Source organism: Panthera leo, chromosome B4 (assembly GCF_018350215.1).
Source record: "Panthera leo isolate Ple1 chromosome B4, P.leo_Ple1_pat1.1, whole genome shotgun sequence".
Classification (NCBI taxonomy): Eukaryota; Metazoa; Chordata; class Mammalia; order Carnivora; family Felidae; genus Panthera; species Panthera leo.
This window is the reverse complement of record NC_056685.1, coordinates 10,842,362-10,859,936: the sequence shown is the minus strand read 5'-3', so window position 1 is coordinate 10,859,936 and position 17,575 is coordinate 10,842,362. Positions and strand designations below refer to the sequence as shown.

At 36.1% G+C, this 17,575-nt stretch overlaps 1 protein-coding gene across 2 annotated transcripts in view; it reads left to right on the top strand.

Moving 5' to 3' along the window:
* The window catches only part of UPF2 (UPF2 regulator of nonsense mediated mRNA decay), a 110,308-nt gene that overhangs the window by 35,287 nt on the left and 57,446 nt on the right, over positions 1-17,575 (top strand). For both annotated transcript variants that reach the window (XM_042944864.1, XM_042944866.1), the window contains exons 6-8: positions 548-697; positions 2,744-2,847; positions 8,356-8,441. In XM_042944864.1, the coding sequence (XP_042800798.1) occupies positions 548-697; positions 2,744-2,847; positions 8,356-8,441 (340 nt within the window). The remainder of the gene's footprint in view (positions 1-547; positions 698-2,743; positions 2,848-8,355; positions 8,442-17,575) is intronic.

Sequence of the window (17,575 nt, the reverse complement as noted above, 5' to 3'; positions counted from 1 at the left end):
ATGAGTTTGAGCCCCACAATGGGCTTGCTGCTATCAGCGCAGAGCCAGCTTTGGATCCTTTGGCCCCTCTCTCTCTGCCCCTCCCTTACTTACACTCTCATAAAAATAAACATTAAAAATTTTTTTAAATGTTATCTTCTGCTCATGATTGAGTAAAGCTCATACTGCATAAAAGAGAAAGTCTGAACTTGTCATGGTGGAGTTTGGGACCCATCTTAATCTGAGTCCACTTTATCTAATCAACTTTATTTTCTTCTCATCTTTACTACAATTCTTCACACCGTGTACGTCTCCTTCCTTCCTTCCTTCCATCCCTTCAGTAAATAGATGGCATATTGAATCAAAGAAGTTATGGTTTTTGTTCTCAATGAGTATACTACATTTTACAAAATCTGAGTATATTAAATATACGCTCAGATTTGTTACCAGGTATATATATAGGTTCCAGAACAAATGATGCAGATTTTATGAATCCTTACCTATTTTTTGTGTCAGGATTTCAGTATGACTTTTAATTCAGAGATACTGATTCTTTGTTTTCAAATAGAGGCAAAAGAACCTAAAGATAATAAGGAGGTACCGAATCCTGAAGATTTGGAACTTGAGTTGGAGAACCTAGAAATTAATGATGATACCTTGGAATTAGAAGGTGGAGATGAAGCTGAGGATCTTACAAAGAAACTTCTTGATGAGCAAGGTAAGCGCTATATTGCTAACAATTTAATTAAAAAAAATTTTTTTTAATGTTTATGTTATTTTTGAGAGAGAGAAACCGCATGAGCAGGGGAGAGGCAGAGAGAGAGGGAGACACAGAATCCGAAGCAGGCTCCAGGCTCTGAGCTGTCAGCAGAGAGCCTAATGTGGGGCTTGAACTCACAAACCATGAGATCATGACCTGAGCTGAAGTCGGATGCTTAACGAACTGAGTGACCCAGGCACCCCACTAACGATTTAATTTTTAACTAAGCTTTATACACAGAACCCCTCGTTAAGAATATAGATCTTTACTCTGTAATTCCTTTTTTTCTTGTTGTTTCTAGGCCTTCACTTTTTTGGATTTTAGGATTTAGAACAGAAACACCACATGTCCCATATAATGTGACTATATGCTTTAATGATCATCTACATTCTAAATATCTTCTTAATAGATATTTCTTACACTTCTTTACTTGGTAGTTTGTCCTGAATTTACTTTAATTCTGTGGTATAATCTTTACAGTCCTTTTTTTTATTGTTTTGTTTTTTTGTTTTTTAAAAATTTTTTCTTAATCTTTATTTTTGAGAGAGAGAGAGAGAGAGATAGACTGCAAGTGGGGTAGGAGCAGAGAGAGAGGGAGACATAGAATCAGAAGCAGGCTCCAGGCTCTGAGCTGTCAGCACAGAGCCCCATGTGGGGCTTGAACCTCCTGAACAGCGAGCCCAGGACCCGAGCTGAAGTCGGACGCTCAACCGACTGAGCCACCCAGGTGCCCCTAATCTTTACAGTCTTAACATAAAGGTATTTAAAAGTTACTCTAAAATGGCTGAATTATAAAAAGACAACTAATATATTAGTTGATCTGTTATACTTACATCTGTCTTTATAATTGAGTAATGTTTTATATTTAATAATAAAAATGTTATACTATTAATTGTTTCCTAAATACTTCTATTGAGTTTATTAGTTAGGACATTTTTAATTGAAGTATAATTAACATATGGTGTTACATGGTTTTCAGGTGTACAATGTAATAATTCAGTGATTCTGTATATTACTCAGTGTTCATCACAATAAATGTACTCTTAATCCCCTTTATCTGTTTCATCTGCCTCCCCATCTACCTCCCCTCTGGCAACCACCAGACAGCAATTCTCTGTATTTGAGAGTCTTTTTTTTGTTTGTTTGTCTCTTTTGTCTTTGTTCATTTGTTTCTTAAATTGTACATATGAGTGAAATCCCAAGGTATTTGTCTTTCTCTGTCTAATTTCATTTAGCATAATACTCTCTGGGTCCATCCATGTTGTTGCACATGGCAAGATCTCATTCTTTTTTAAGGCTGATAATATTCCATGTTATATGTGTACCACATCTTCGTTATCCATTTATTAGGATTTTTTTAATTAGAAGGATACCTTCTGTCAGTATTGCGTGCATATTTATGTATTGGCTTCGTTGTTTGCTCCTGCAGATTTTCTTTTCTCTTTATCCTGAAAGGGACAGTGGGCATGGCTGGAGGCTGCTCTAGGCCCAAATCCTTCCTACCAGTGACATCAGAGGTTCTCCTTTCTCACTGTCAGTACTTAAGTGTCATGGAAGGATCTGGCTCTGTGTCATGACTGCCTGTGGCTGAGAGGAAGGTGGTGTGCTGTGCTTTAGCAGTGCCCTTCCCTGTCACAGTCCCATGGGTTGCCTTCAAAGGCGAGCAGGTGATGGGAGTGCTGTCACTTGAAGACATGGGGGAAGAGATGCTCAGCAGATAAAAATAACAAACTTACTGTCAAACTAAGGGCAATTGTTTTTAAGTTTTTGTGTCTGGTGCAAAAGTTTGCCTTTTCATATTCAGCATCTGCAAGACTGTAATGACTTTGGGTTATGCTTCTAGAGATATCCAAACTTCAGGGTAATAGCTCAAAAAAGGCTTTATTTTTTCACAAGTTAGAAAAGCTCTAGATTATTTCCCAGAAAACTTACAATTGAATGTTTATATTCTTAGATTGTCTCTCTGTATTTTTTTAACCTATTTAAACACTAATTTTATATTAGAACAAGAGGATGAAGAAGCCAGCACTGGATCTCATCTCAAGCTCATAGTAGATGCTTTCCTACAGCAGTTGCCCAACTGTGTCAACCGAGATCTGATAGACAAGGTATAATTGTCTGTTTAACTTTATGCAAGCACATAAACCTTGTAGGATAGCTCTAATTAGGAATGTCTGTGGGTTTTGGACTATTTTAGCCATAGAATGAACCATTTCTTCAAATGGAATCTTATATGAGAATACAAAATAAACATAGAAGATTGGAGCCAATTTGTAAGTGTTCTCTGAGTTGAGAACTATTTGTTATAGTCTGGAATGGTGTCTAGAATCCTGTTGGCGTGACACTTCTCCCCTTTACATAGGGACCCCAGAGTTTGGAAAATATGGTTTTAGACCAGAAGTTCTTAAAGTATGTTTTGTCAGTTCTTGGAGTGAGTCTTCTGAGGTGCTTTCATGACGTTTTTAAGGTTAAAACTTTCATACTAATACTAGGGTTCTATCCTCCACCTTTTCATTGTCTTTGACATTTGCAAAAGCAGCCGGCAATTTGGCATTAGTGGGTGCAGTGGTAGCAAACTATAGCCTTTGTATTCTTCACTGCCATGAATTAAAAAAAGAGTGCTGCTTTCACTTAAGAATCTCCTTGATGACTCCATCAAAATTTGTAATTTTATTTCATTTCAACCTTTGAGCGCACATCCTTTTAATCTGAAAAAATGGGAATGGCGTGTAAGGCACTTTTGCTGTCTCAAGGTTGTCTTGAGAAAAACCACTTGTGTGATAGTTTGAGTTGCAAGCTCAACTAGTTGCTTTTTTCATGGAATACCATTTTTACTTGGAAAAAGTACTTAAATAACCAGTGGGCAAACTGTGGTTATTCAACCTTGGGTATTTAGCAGACCATTTTCTAACACGAACGAAGTGCACCTCTCACTTCAAGGAAAACAACAAAGTATTACCAATGAACAAATCTGAGTTTTCAACAGAAGTTAGAATTTTGGAAACTGCCACCATAAATTTGATACCTTCCCAATTCTTTTCTGAAGAGACTTTATTGAGGAGATTGGCAGTGATATTAAATAATACAGTTCTAAAATGTCGTGTATGTGTGTGGAACATCTGCACAGCTCAGTGAACCATTGTTCTCAGTGACCCCTACACATTGTTAACAGAATCTTGCTTGGGTATCAAAGATGCATTCAAAAGTACAAGATAGGCCAGTGGATTTTAATGTAACATGGCATGAAAAATTGATTTCTAGCCCTTAAAAAACTGTCACTTGTCAAGTTTTGGTGTAGTATCAAAGAATATCTATGATTACTGGAAAGTATATTAAAATACACCTATTAAAATACACCTCCCTTTTTCAGCTATGTATATGTGTGAAGCTGGATTTTCTTTATTTACTTCATCCAAAAAAACAAATCACCACAGATTAAATGCATAAGTAGACACAAAAGTCTAGCTAACTTCGAAAAAAGTACTTTTGTCACTAAATTTTTTTTCATCTTGAAAAGTATATAGTTATTTCCCAAAAAAGTAACAACTAATAGGTTTGTTGGTATTTTTAAGTGAATTAATATTTTAAAAGTCTTTTAGTTTTAATTTCTAGTACAGTAAATGTTGATAAATGTAACCCATATAAATAAAATTCTTTAGGGTTCTTAATATTTTTGAGAGTATAAAGTAAAGGGCTCAAACCTAAAGTTTCAAACCTAAAGTTTGAAAATTGTTGCTTTAAACCATTTTTTTTGTCAAAGTTTATTATACTTAATTTTTTTTTTCCCTCATAATGCTTTGATGGTTTCCTATAGAGAATTATAGAAGTTAGGTTATTTTTCAACTTTGAACTCGTTTAGTCCTTCTTCAAATAATTTAGATGTATTTCAGTAACTATTTGTGTAATCGAGCAGGCTTGAAAAACTGTTTCCAAGTTGGTTTACTTCTTGGAATGATTAAATCAATGTATGGGTTTCAAAAACTTAGTAAGTTTGAAATATGATTGAATCTTTCCCTTGCCAGATTTTCATATATTCATTCATATGAGAGGATGAAAGAGAAATCTTGATACTCTGCTCTACCCCTGTACCCCATTTTGAGCATCATCATGAAAACTGAAGGTGGAAAGGGTCTCATCGGTTTTGTATACTAGTAGTGTTATTGTTCCAAGTGTGTACTGAAAAGTATCCTTTAGCGCCCAGTTCAGTATTAAGAGCTGTTGCCAGTAATGACTATATATTCAATTCGAAGTTGACTCTCAGAGTCAGGTGGAAAATAGGGGCCACTCTTCCCTGTTGGACCCCAGTGGGTTCCCCTGGGAGTCCACTTCTTCATGAAGGGAATTTCTTCCCATATACATTTACAAAGGTGCAATTGGCTTAAGAGGGAAAGGTACTTGGGAAACAGGTAGAAAAATCCAAGACTTGTTTGAACTCAGTAATTAGGTAACAATATAGAAATCAGAGTGAAGATTTTTTTTAAGTAACTTTCTATGGGTAATGTCATTCATGGTAGTTTATTTCTGCATATATTTGATGATTATAAGAATGTATTTTTACTAAATAAAATAAGAAATGATTGCTGGATTGTCTTACATTGACCTAAAATGTTTTGAAACAGCTTTCAAAATACTGCTTATTGAGTTGTCACTTAGCTGTTGTTACCCAGACAGATACCATCAGGGCGACCTCTTTGCTTCTTTCTCCCCATAGGACAGGACTGGTTAAGTCTAGGAATTCATATACACATGAAGCTTTTTTCTTTGTAGTTTTCTGAAATTTATTCATTCTGGCAGTTTTTCTACTCATGTCATCTTTTGTTTATTTATTGCATATATTTATTAAATCCCTACTGTGTGCCAAACATTGACATGCTTTAGGGACTCCTAATCTGTGGAGATTTTTGAACGTTGTAGGTTTGTTCCCTAACTGACCTTTGATTATTGTGGTAGGTGAAGTGAATATTGCCTTCTCTGTCTTCATAAAATTTATTTAGATAGAATATGCAAACTACTTATGTATTTTAAAGGATAGTGTTCTAAAGTAGTTATTGAAATACATTTTATTTTTCATGTTTTCTAATTTATGGTGAAATATACCCAATATTAGCTATTTAAAATTTTTCTTAATATCATCACAAATTTTGCTTTGAGGTTTTTTCCCATGTTTGTGTGAGAAGTTTTCCAGTGTTAACCTATTTTATTTCCTGAGTTAACCTATTTCATTTTATTTCATGACTTGGGGTTTTTGTATTAGGTCCAGAATTTTTCAGTGTTTCATATGGGTGAATTGCTTGAAGGAAAATGTGTTATACTTTTATATTTTCTCTTTGTTATTTTAATTAGCTGTAATCTTTAATGTTATAAAATGTAAGCTTTAATAACATTTATTACATTCTTTTTACAAGCGTTAAGAAAAATTTATTACTATTTTTTTAATTAAAAAAAATTTTTAAAATATTTATTTATTTTGAGAGAGATCAGTCATGAGCAGAGGAGGTGCAGAGAGAGAGGGAGAGAGACAATCCCAAGCATGCTCCGCACTGCCAGCATGGAGCTTGATGCAGGGTTTGAACTCATGAACCCAAGATCATGATCTGAGCTGAAACCAAGAGTCAGATGCTTAATTGACTGTGCCACCCAGGCACCCTGCAGAAGAAAGATTTAAATTGATTTTACTCTCTTGACTAATTGTTGATGTAAAATTTCGATCTTGATGAATACTTCCAGTGTGAGTCAGTTTCCTGAATTTGAATCTAGTCCGTGTTAGTTGTGCCATTTATTTCATCAAAAGATTTAACCAAATAGGAGGTGTTACAGTATATTCTGTCTATAGTGAAGAGTAGAAATCCTTTATAGTTCAGGGAACTCTATGGATCTTCTATTTGCATCTGATAATCAAGAGATTATCAGATTAGAAATTGGGATTAATGATAAAATAATCATTACATATGAGCCTATGGAAGGACAATATTTGAGATCCTCAGAAGTATATTTAAAGGTAGTTTATTCCTATTTATTTTATTTATTTGAGAGAATGAGAGAGAGTGAAAGCACAGCAAGGGGGGGGGGGGGAAGAGGGGAAGAAAGAGCATCCCAAGCAGGCTCCATGCTGCCAGCACAGAACCTGATGGGACATGGGGCTCGATCTCATGAACTGTGAGATCATGACCTGAGCCGAAATTAAGTCTGATGCTTAACCGACTGGGCCACACAGGCGCCTCTATTCTTTTTTAAATTATAACTTAAACTTGTTATTTTTCTTAAATGAAATATCAAACAATAAACTGAAAATCTTTAACATTTTAAAAATATACATGCCTGGGTTTTAAAAATACTGTATTTTATTTATTTATTTATTTATTTATTTATTTATTTATTTATTTATTTTTAATGCTTATTTATTTTTGAGAGAGAGACAGAATGCGAGTGGGTTAGGGCAGAGTGATAGGGAGACACAGAATCTGAGGCAGGCCACAGGCTCTGAGCTGTCAGCACAGAGCCCGATGCGGGGCTCGAACTCACAAGCCGCAAGATCATGACCTGAGCCGAAGTCGGAAGCTCAACCAAGTGAGCCACCCAGACGCCCCTAAAAATACCGTATTTTAAAAATTACTCATATTTTGTTTTCCAGTGGCTTTCCAGAATGTTCATCTCTTCTAGCTTTTCTTTTACGCTTATATGTTAGACATATTGATGAAATATTGAACACTTTTTTTTGATCTGTAGCATAGAATGGTGGATTGCTACACTAAATAATAGTTGTATTTATTAATAGTGGGCATTTATTACAATATTGCGATGTGGTTTCTTTAGTTTAAATTGTCAAGTCTGATTGTTGACACTAAACTAAATCTTTTTCGTCAATGTTGGGGCATTTATTCTTACATATTCCTGAGAATAATGTATGCCTTCTTTTCATTTCCAGTTTATCTTTGCTCCTTTTTTATTATTGTTATTAGCATTAATAATTTTCTTGGCTCCTGGTAACTATTATTGCTACTTTCTAATTCTATCAGAGTTTTTTTTCTGATATTACTTGACTTCAATGAGGTCAAAGGCATTAATTACACATTTCATACAGTTATTTTCCAGATAGTTCATGGTAGGTCTTCAGTCTACCCACTTGGGGTTCTGTTTTTAACACTAGGTTGCAATTAAAAAGTTTATGAGGGGCGCCTGGGTGGCTCATTTGGTTCAGTGTCTGACTTTGGCTTGGGTCATGATCCACGAGTTCAAGCCCCGCATCGGGCTCTGTGCTGACAGGTCAAAGCCTGGAGCCTGCTTCGGATTCCGTGTCTCCCTCTCTCTCTGCCTCTCCCCTGCTCACACTCGGTCTCTCTCTCTCTCTCTCTCTCTCTCAAAATAAGTAAGTAAGTAAATAAATAAATACATTAAAAAAAAAGTTTATGAAACATGTATTTTGAGATCTGAAAGGAGAGGATAGTTTAAGTTCAGTGATCCTTTAATTTGGCATATGCTTATAATACCAGTGTTCTAAAACCATTTTGAAATATTTAGGAACACATAGAAGTCCTTTGTAGCATGGAGGGTTTCTGCTTTCATTAGCTAAATCAAAAAAGTTTTTTAAGGAAAAAAGTTTGCTTTTTCTCCCATAGGCAGCAATGGATTTTTGCATGAACATGAATACAAAAGCAAATAGGAAGAAGCTGGTACGGGCGCTCTTCATAGTTCCCAGACAAAGGTAAGTACTAAAAACAAAAAGTAATTTGTTAGTGGTTTTACTCTGTAATTATGGTTATCAGATCAACATTCACATTTAATTATCCCCTCAAAATATCTTTTGTCAACCGAGATGATTGTTTTTTTGCATATTTTCTAGGACTTGTTTCTCATTGACTTCTGTTCTTTTGTTCTTTTGCCCTAGTGGAAATATTTCTTCTGATGTTTACCTGTTATTTTAAGAGAAAATATTTAAGAATAATAGTAACTTAATAAGAATAGTAATAACTTAATCATTTCTAGAAGCAATTGGTTTACATTTTTGCCTTTGAGGGAGAAAAAGTAACAAAAGGTATGTAAGTTTTTTGGAGAGTTTTTATTTTGTATGAAGATCAGACTTAGTGTATCTAATTTTTACAGTTGTGTATAAATGAAAAATTTCAAGTTTTTGTAATTATGCTAGTTTAGAGTTGAAAGTCACATTAGTGATTATGTTGCTAGTAATTCAAGAAGCATATTTAATTGTGTAATGCGTTTAGAGAATAATAATGCTGTAAATTACTCTAAATTAATGGTCCTGAAGTATGCAGGACCACTCAGACTATTGACCTTGGAAACCAGAGGAGATGCATTTCTATCTCTTCAACAATGAATAAATAATTTTGTGAACTATTATGATGATTACATACAACATAGCTAGGGTACATACTTTCCTCAGAAGATAAGGGTTCTGAGGGATTTAACTAGAGTTTCTGGAGCAGAATTTTAATTAGGCCCATTCGTTGGAGAGGCCCATGATCTCTTAATGTGAGATTTCTTAGTGAAACAAAATTGCTACTTGTTTTTTCCCTTTCATACTGGATTTTATCTCCTGTCACCATCATTACTATGAGCATTTGGTTTTCATATTAGTGGGGCAAGAGAGATGGAATATGTTAATAATAGTGAGTAGGTAATTAAGAATTATGTAGTTGAGAAAGTCATATAGATAAATATTTTTATAATATGCATTTCATCAAATCTAAGGTACCATTAGTTATGAGGTACACCATTATTTTATGTACGACTGAGAGAGAAAAACATTGCCATTTACATTTAAGACCTTAATTGTGAGGCACATTCCACTTTCATGTATTTGTAAATGGGAAAAAGCTTACATCTTGAATTGATGAAAACTCAAATACTTTTTCCTCAGTATCTTGGACCAGTTTTTTTCCAACTGATTCTTTCCTTTCCTTTTACAATGGAATGTTTATTTTCAGATTTTTCTTTTCAACTCTTTATTTGCATGAAGAAACATGTATTAACAATTATTTGAACTTATATAACAGAATAAACCAAAGTTAGCAAAAATAAAAGGTCTTGTTTACAAAAGAAATTATGCAGTGATGTTTAAGTAGTTTACTTGTAAAAGACTGTCTCTTTGCATCTCCATTCTGTCCTTCACCACACCCTTCCCTCCCAAACCACCACCCCCTCAAGAAAGTCCTCAAAAGCTACTTGGTCTTATGCCACTTGTATCTCTTATAACTCTGTTTATCTGTTTAGCTCAGGAAATGGCTGCAAATTAGATGTACTTGGAATCTGCTAGAAGTGTAGACTTAAAAGTAGTGGGAAGTAACAATTTATGGTTTGAGAGGAAAGAAAAAAAGTCAAGGGACAAGTACTTGAAATGTATAGCATTCTAGAGCCATGAGGAAGAGACCGCATAGTCTGTATACCTGAAATGTATAAATACAATCATTTGGGTTTTTTATAATCCACCTGAGTGATCAGGAAAGATTAAATTATGTTCTACAATTTATTCATTTATTAATTCATTAAGGGTCTGCTGTATACTGTGATTAGTGCTAGAGATACAGTGTAAACAGGACAGATTAGGCTCTTGTATTCATACCACTTACAGTTTGGAAAAGAAGAAAGACAAAGACTTCTAAGTGTAGTTACCAAGAAGAATCACAGCATGCTTTCAAGTATATAGCAAGTGGAACTGATTGATTTAGTCTCAGGAGTCCGAGAAGGCTGCCTGGAACAAGGGTTATTTAATGGGAGTCTTGAGAAAGGAATTAGCTAGGCTAGGAATGGCTGGGGAGAGGAAATGTAGAGAGCGCATTCTGATGGAGGCAATGGAGTATGTGAAAAGAGCTAGAGACAGGAAAGGTCCCGACATCAAAGTATTGCAAAAGCTGCTTTCTTGGTTTTGTTGGGTGTTATCCTCTAGACTAAGCTACAGGGAGGAGGCCATGTTTACTTCCTTATCCCCAGCACTCAGCATAATAGCGGACATGTAGAAGGCAATAGAATTACATAACATGGTATTTCATGCCTTTTCTTATCTAGCCCCCTTTCAGCTTCAGTCAGAATTCTAGGCACTCTTCCTGTTGCAAAATCCTGATCTGTAATGATTTCTTGAATACCTTTGCTCTCTTTACTTCCAAGCCTCTGTTTTCTAATCTGGGATGTTCTTTTTTTTTTTTTTTTTTTTTTAAGTTTATTTATTTTGAGAGAGAGCAGGGGAGGGGCAGAGAGAGAGAGGGACAGAGAGAATCCCAAGCAGGCTCCACACGGTCTTTGCAGAGCCCAGCTCAAGGCTGGAGTTCACAAACCATGAAATCATGACCAGAGCTGAAACCAGGAGTTGGACGCTTAACCAACTGAGCCACCCAGGCGCCCCTGCCTGGCATATTTTTTATTTTTCCACCAAAAATTTCTGGCTTGCCCTTTAAATCTTAGCCTAAGAGTCATCTTCCCTGAACAACATCCTCATTTCCATTATGTCCGTATAGATGCCCTTATTGCACTTTCCACATACTGTCTTTGTACGAAGGATCAGTTACATATCCCACCTGTGTCCCCCTAAAGCGTAAAGACTACAGGCTTTTTGAACGTTCTGGGGGTGCCTGGCTGGCTCCATCGGTAGAGCATGCGACTCTTAATCTTAGGTTGTAAGTTTGAGTCCCATATTGTGTGTAGAGATTACTTAAAAAATAAAAAAGAGAGTTCTGAATCTTTTCATTTTGTACATTTTCAATACCAAATACAGTTTTGGTAAGTGCTTGAAAATATTTGATAAATTAATGTTGGTCATATGCAAATCTAAAATTTTATTTTAAAAAATAAGTAGTACATTTACAGGGCTCAAAACCCAGAAGTATAAAAACATTGTGTGCTGAAAAACATCCTTCAATATATCCTTGTCTCCCTATACCCAATTTCTACTCTTTCCAGTTGGAAACCACTGTCTCGATTCTTGGGTATCTTCCCGAAGTTTCTTTTTCATGTACAAGAAAATGCAATTATAGATTCTTATATTTCCTGTTTTTTGTACAAGGGCAACTTACTGTGCTTATCATTCTGAACCTTACTGTTTTCACTTAACAGTATATCTTGGAGATCTTTTCAGATCAGTATATAAAGATTTCCCTTGTCCTTTTAAAGCTGCAGTGTTTCTATTTATGAATGTGCTATATTTAATCATTTTGGACATTCCAGTCTTTGCCATTACAAACAATGCTGTATTTCTACTTCCCCTGACTTTTTCTCCTCTTGATCATGTTAGCTACTGGTTAATCCATTTTAGTTTCCTCACCAGTAAAACGCCTCAAGAAGACCAGCTTCCAAATGATAATGTGTTATATCATTTTACTATTGTTTTACTCCTTACTTGTATCTTTACTGATTTCTTCTCTCTTGGTTTCTTCATTCTGTTACTTTTTTGGCATTTGCTGTATGCCAATACTTATTTGGCATTTACTGAGAATGGTCTTAGTTCTGACTTGTGATTTCTGTTTGTATGTTTTCTAGAAATTCTCCAATTTTAGTTTATATTTCCTTTTTGTTTCTTAAGGAGATGTTTGAGAAAGTCTTGAAAAACTTCCAGGTTGTGGGATGTTTTTGTTTTGTTTTATTTTGTAACTTAGTTAATAACTCATACTCTTACTGCACTATGAATAGAAAATACAATTTATTCTTTTTGGAATTTTTTGAAATTTTCTTTCTGGCCTATTATAGAATCAATATTTGTGAACATTCCTCGAGATTTTTTTTTTTTAATGTTACATGCTTTTTTTTTTTTTTCTGCAAGTTTTTATTTATTTATTTTGAGAGCGAGACAGAATGAGTGAGAGAGGGGCAGCGAGAGAGGGAGAGAATCCCAAGCAGGCTCCGCACTGTCAGCTTGAAGACTGACCTGGGGCTCGAACTCAGAAACCGCAAGATCATGACCTGAGCCAAAACCAATAGCAGACGCTTAACCGACTGAGCCACCCAGGTGCCCCTAAAGGTTACATTCTTTGTTTTTATGGTGCAGAGTTAAATGTACTGATCAGGGAAGTTTACAGTATTAAATAACTTTTATTGAGTTCTGTTTTCTTGACCTTTTTTGTCTACTTGCCCGGGGGTCCTGGGCTAAGAGAGGTAAATTAAAGACTACTACTACTAATACTACTACTGTGATTTCAGTTTTTCAAATGTTACTGTTGTGTTACTTGGTGTGAAGATAAAACTTACACCTCATTGTGAATTTCACCTTTTATAAAGTGTCATTCTTCGTTTTATTTATTTATTTATTTATTTTTTGCCTGCTACTACCTTATCTGGTATTTATATTACAATTTCTAATTTCTTTTTATTTGTGTTTTTATAGTAGCTTTTGCCCTTTTATATTCAATCTTTCAGAATAGCTTTATTTTAGTTGAGTTTTTCTTGTGTGTTATTTATTTATTTATGTGTGTGTGTGTGTGTGTGTGTGTGTGTGTGTGAGAGAGAGAGAGAGAGAGAGAGAGAGAGAGCAAGAGAAAGCTGAGGAGAAGGGCACAGAGAGAGAGTGCAGGCCGAAAAGAGGGGCAGAGAGAGAATCTTAAGCATTTAATCTGAACATGGAGCCCGACACAGGACTCAATTCCACGACCCTGGGATAATGACCTGAGCTAAAATCAACAGTTGGACCTTCAACCTAGTGAGCCATCCAGGTGCCCCTCTCTTGTATATTCTTGAATTGAATTTTACTTTGAGATCTGTTCTGAAAATATGTTTCTTACAATTGAGTTAGGATTTTTACTTTATTTTTTATAATTTTATTAAAATTTTTTTTTTAATGTTTATTTTTTGAGAGAGACAGAATGCAAGCAGGGGAGCTGCAGAGAGAGAGGGAGACACAGAATCCCAAGCAGGTTCCGGGCTCTGAGCTGTCAGCACAGAGCCCAATGTGGCACTCAAACTCACACCGTGAGATCATGACCTGAGCTGACATCTGACATTTAACCGACTGAGCCACCCATGTGTCCCTAGTTTTATTTTATTTTTTAACGATTATTTATTTTGAGAGAGAGAGGGAGAGAGAGAGAATCCCAAGCAGTATCTGCACTGTCAGTGCAGAACCCAATGTGGGGCTTGATCCCATGAGCCATGAGATCATGACCTGAGCCGAAATCAAGAGTCAGACGCTTCACCGACTGAGCCACACAGGCCCCCCTAGGGTTTTTACATTTTTGATAAGACAGATATGATTGGTCCGTGTTCTGTTACATTATTTGTCTTTTTGGTTTAATTTTTAAAGTCTTTCATTGTATAATCTATATTTTATTTTCCGTACATTTTTCTGATTTGAGGAAGGTTTGTATTTTTATTTTAGTAGTTAGCTTCATAATTATGGGTTTGCTTCTTGGTCATTTATTTAGACAGTCTTTGTTGTTCCTACCACAAGTGATGATAAAATTAACTGTGTTCTCGTCCTTTCTTCTCACTCTCTGTCCTCACCCATCTGGTGTTGGTCCCTACTGTTATCTTCCTTAACATTTTCCTTTTTTACTGTTAAGTGTGCTTATGCTTGTATCGTAGGGTTTATCAGCTTGAATATTAATTCGCTCACAGCACTACGAATGGGCAAGCAGGAAGCTTACCAGACTTCCCATCCTCTTTTCCATTCTCCCTCCCCTTGTTTTGTCTCTGTGTTGATAACACATCCTGATAGGGAATATGACATTTACATCCTCATTTGTCACTCTGACCCCCTCATTTGTTTTATCTTAGTTCTACAGGTTAAAATATTCCATGCTCCCTGCCAGTCTTGTTTCTCTGGTTTCCTAGTTATCTTTTGGTTTGCTGAAGTTTATCTTCTAATGATTTTCTGAAGGAGAGTTCTTGGGAAAAAATATCCCTTGAGTTCTTGTACAGAGTGATGTTTCTGGAGATTCATTACTCAAAGGACAGCTTCGCTGGTTATAGGATCTATGGCTCATGCCTTTTCCCTGAATACTTTATAGGTGTTACCCTGGAGTCATCTGGCATTTGCTACTACTGTGGAGAAATTGGAGGCCAGCCTGCTTTTTTTTCTTTCTTTAATTTATTTGGTGATTCATATGGCTGCTCAACTAATTTTTTTTTCTAGTAAATCCAGTGGCTTTACTAGGATGGATATGCTGTGTTGTTGATCATTCTGGGTCACTCTCAACGCCCTTTCAGTTTTTGTATTAAATACTTCAGGGAAGTTTTCCTGATTTTCATCTTTAAATGTGTTTGAATACTTGTTGTGTTTTCTTGTGGTTTTCTTTTTTAAGTACTCCAGGCATGCATATGTTGAATCTCCTTTGTGTATTTGTAGCTGTCATATTCTCACCAATCATTCTTTTCAGTGTCTTCTTTTCTTATCTTCTGTCTCTTACTCAGCGTTCTACACAGTCTGTTCTCCCCTGCACTCTCTTCCTCATTTCTTTTAGGATTCATTTAGTATTTTTAAATTCATGCCAAAATGTTTGGCCAGAATTTTTTTTGGCAGTATTTTTTTGGTAAATTTTGGTATTTTTAAAGGAACTGTTCTTTTTCTTTGTTCTTTTTCTATTTTTAAAAGTTTTTATTATTTTTTTAGAAGTAATCTCTAAGCTGGAGTGCCTGGGTGGCTTAGTCGGTTGGGTGGCTTAGTCGGTTGGGTGTCTGGCTCAGGTCATGATCTCACATTTGGTGGGTTTGAGCCCCATGTTGGGCTCTGTGCTGACAGCTCAGAGCCTGGATCCTGCTTCAGATTCTGTCTCTGTCTGTCTCTGCACCTCACCTGCTCATGCTCTGTCTGTCTGTCTCTCTCAGAGACATTAAAAAAAAAAAAAGTAATCTCTGGGTCTAGCATGATGCTCAAACTCATGACTCTGAGACCAAAAGTCACATGCTCTACTGACTGAGCCAGCCATGCACCCTTCTCTGTTTTTTAAATAAATTGTGGTTTATATAAATCGATTTCAGAAATTTGCCCTGTTTGGATTAGTTCTTTGTTCACTTTTCACTTGTGACTTCTGCTGTAATTTACCTTGCATTGAATCTGGACTGATTTGGTAGCCTCCATCAAACATTCTGCAACATTTGCGTTTACTCTAAAATATGAAGTTTATAAACTTCATCTTAAATCATTGCCATAGCTTCCAAGACTGCCATGGCACGGGAGGACAGTGTGTGGACTCAGCTCATTCTCTGGGTACCGTGGACAAAAAATGATGTGTCATTTACACTCAGCCTGAAGCTTGAGAGGGATCAAAAGGACATTCGGAAGATGTGGGGAAGCACATGGAGCCTTGGGCTAGCACTGTTGTCTTTGCTTCACAAATACACGGATTTGTTTCAGATCATTAGATTTTTCTATCTCTAGTAGGTTCTCTTCCTGAAAACAATAAGAGATACCAATTATGGTTTGGCTGGTAGGGGGTAGTCTGTTCAACAATGGAATGTACAAGTAGCAATGACTATTACTCTTTACTGGCATTTCTGTATTTTATATACATTTCAGATGAGCTGAGTTACAGAAAAATCTCCCAATTTGTGTAAGAGCAGATGTCTCATCTACCTGCTTTTCTAGTGTAAATAGTACTCTCTAGTCTCTAACAGTTTCAGTGTTTGGTTAAAATTTTGTTTTTTTAACGTTCCTGAGTGATTTGGAAAGTCAAGGCCTCTGTTTACACATCTATGAAATGGTGCGTTAGAGTCTGGGACTAGGTTAATGTTGCCTGGTTGTATATTTTTATTAATCAGAAAAGCCTTTAATTTTGAAAGGTTTTTTGTTGTTTTGTCTTAATACCCAGGCACGTTTCTACCTTACCTGCAATATTTGGCTTGTCCTGAGGATTATAGCTTGGTCCTTAGGGAGGCCAGAGTAAAAAGATAATAGTCAAGTGCCAGTGAGTCTCTTCTCATTCTATTTCTCATTCCCTATCTCCTTGGCCTCATAGGTTTACAAACCCTTCTCCATCTTTTATTGATTTTATTCATTCAACCTTGAATAAAAGAGATGACTGATCACCTTTAAGGGAATCAGTAAGAAGAGGGAACAAAGAATGTTGGGTCTAGAATGAGCAGGCTAGAATATTCTCTTGGGGAGCCAGTTATTAGGGTATTAGGGGTAGCCAGTTATTCTTTGAGTCTCTGGACTTAGGGAAAGCTGGGACACTTTGCAGCAGAGGGGAAAGGAGATTCTTAACACCTTCTTTTAGCTCTTGCTCTTACCTAGCCTCATTTTCTGCCTGTGTCCAACGAGACTCTGTGGGACCCCGGGCCCCTTTGGTAAGGTGCACCTTTCTGTTGGTGTGTCGTTTTCTCTCCCCCACCTTCCCCAAAGGACATGAATCGTTTTGAGTGTCTTTATGGCCAGGATTCTTTTCTGTGGCCAGGATTCCTTCCTTTCTCCAGCTCATCCTGCCTGAGCTAACCAAATAATGTGCTACCAAAATCAGAATGAATTGTTTAATAGTTATTTGACTGCCTACGACTGTGAGGGCCCAAAGGTTTTATATAGACAGTAGACCTTTGAACAATGTAGGAGTTAGGTTAGGGGCACTAGTCCTCTGCATAGTAAGAAATTCACATATAACTTGATTCTCCCCAGAACTTAACTAACAGCTTGCTATTGACCAGAAGCCTTACTGATAACATAAATAGGTGATTAACACGTATTTTGTGTGTTTATACAAACATATATGTATGATATATATAATATTAACATGTAGTGTGTGTATTACATGCTGTATTTTCACAATAAGCTGGAGAAAAATTGTCATTACGAAAATAAGGAAGAGAAAATAACATTTACAGTACTATACTGTATTTATTGGGGAGAAAAATCCACATATAAGTGGACCTGCACGGTGCAGACTCGTGTTGTTCAGGGATTAACTGTAT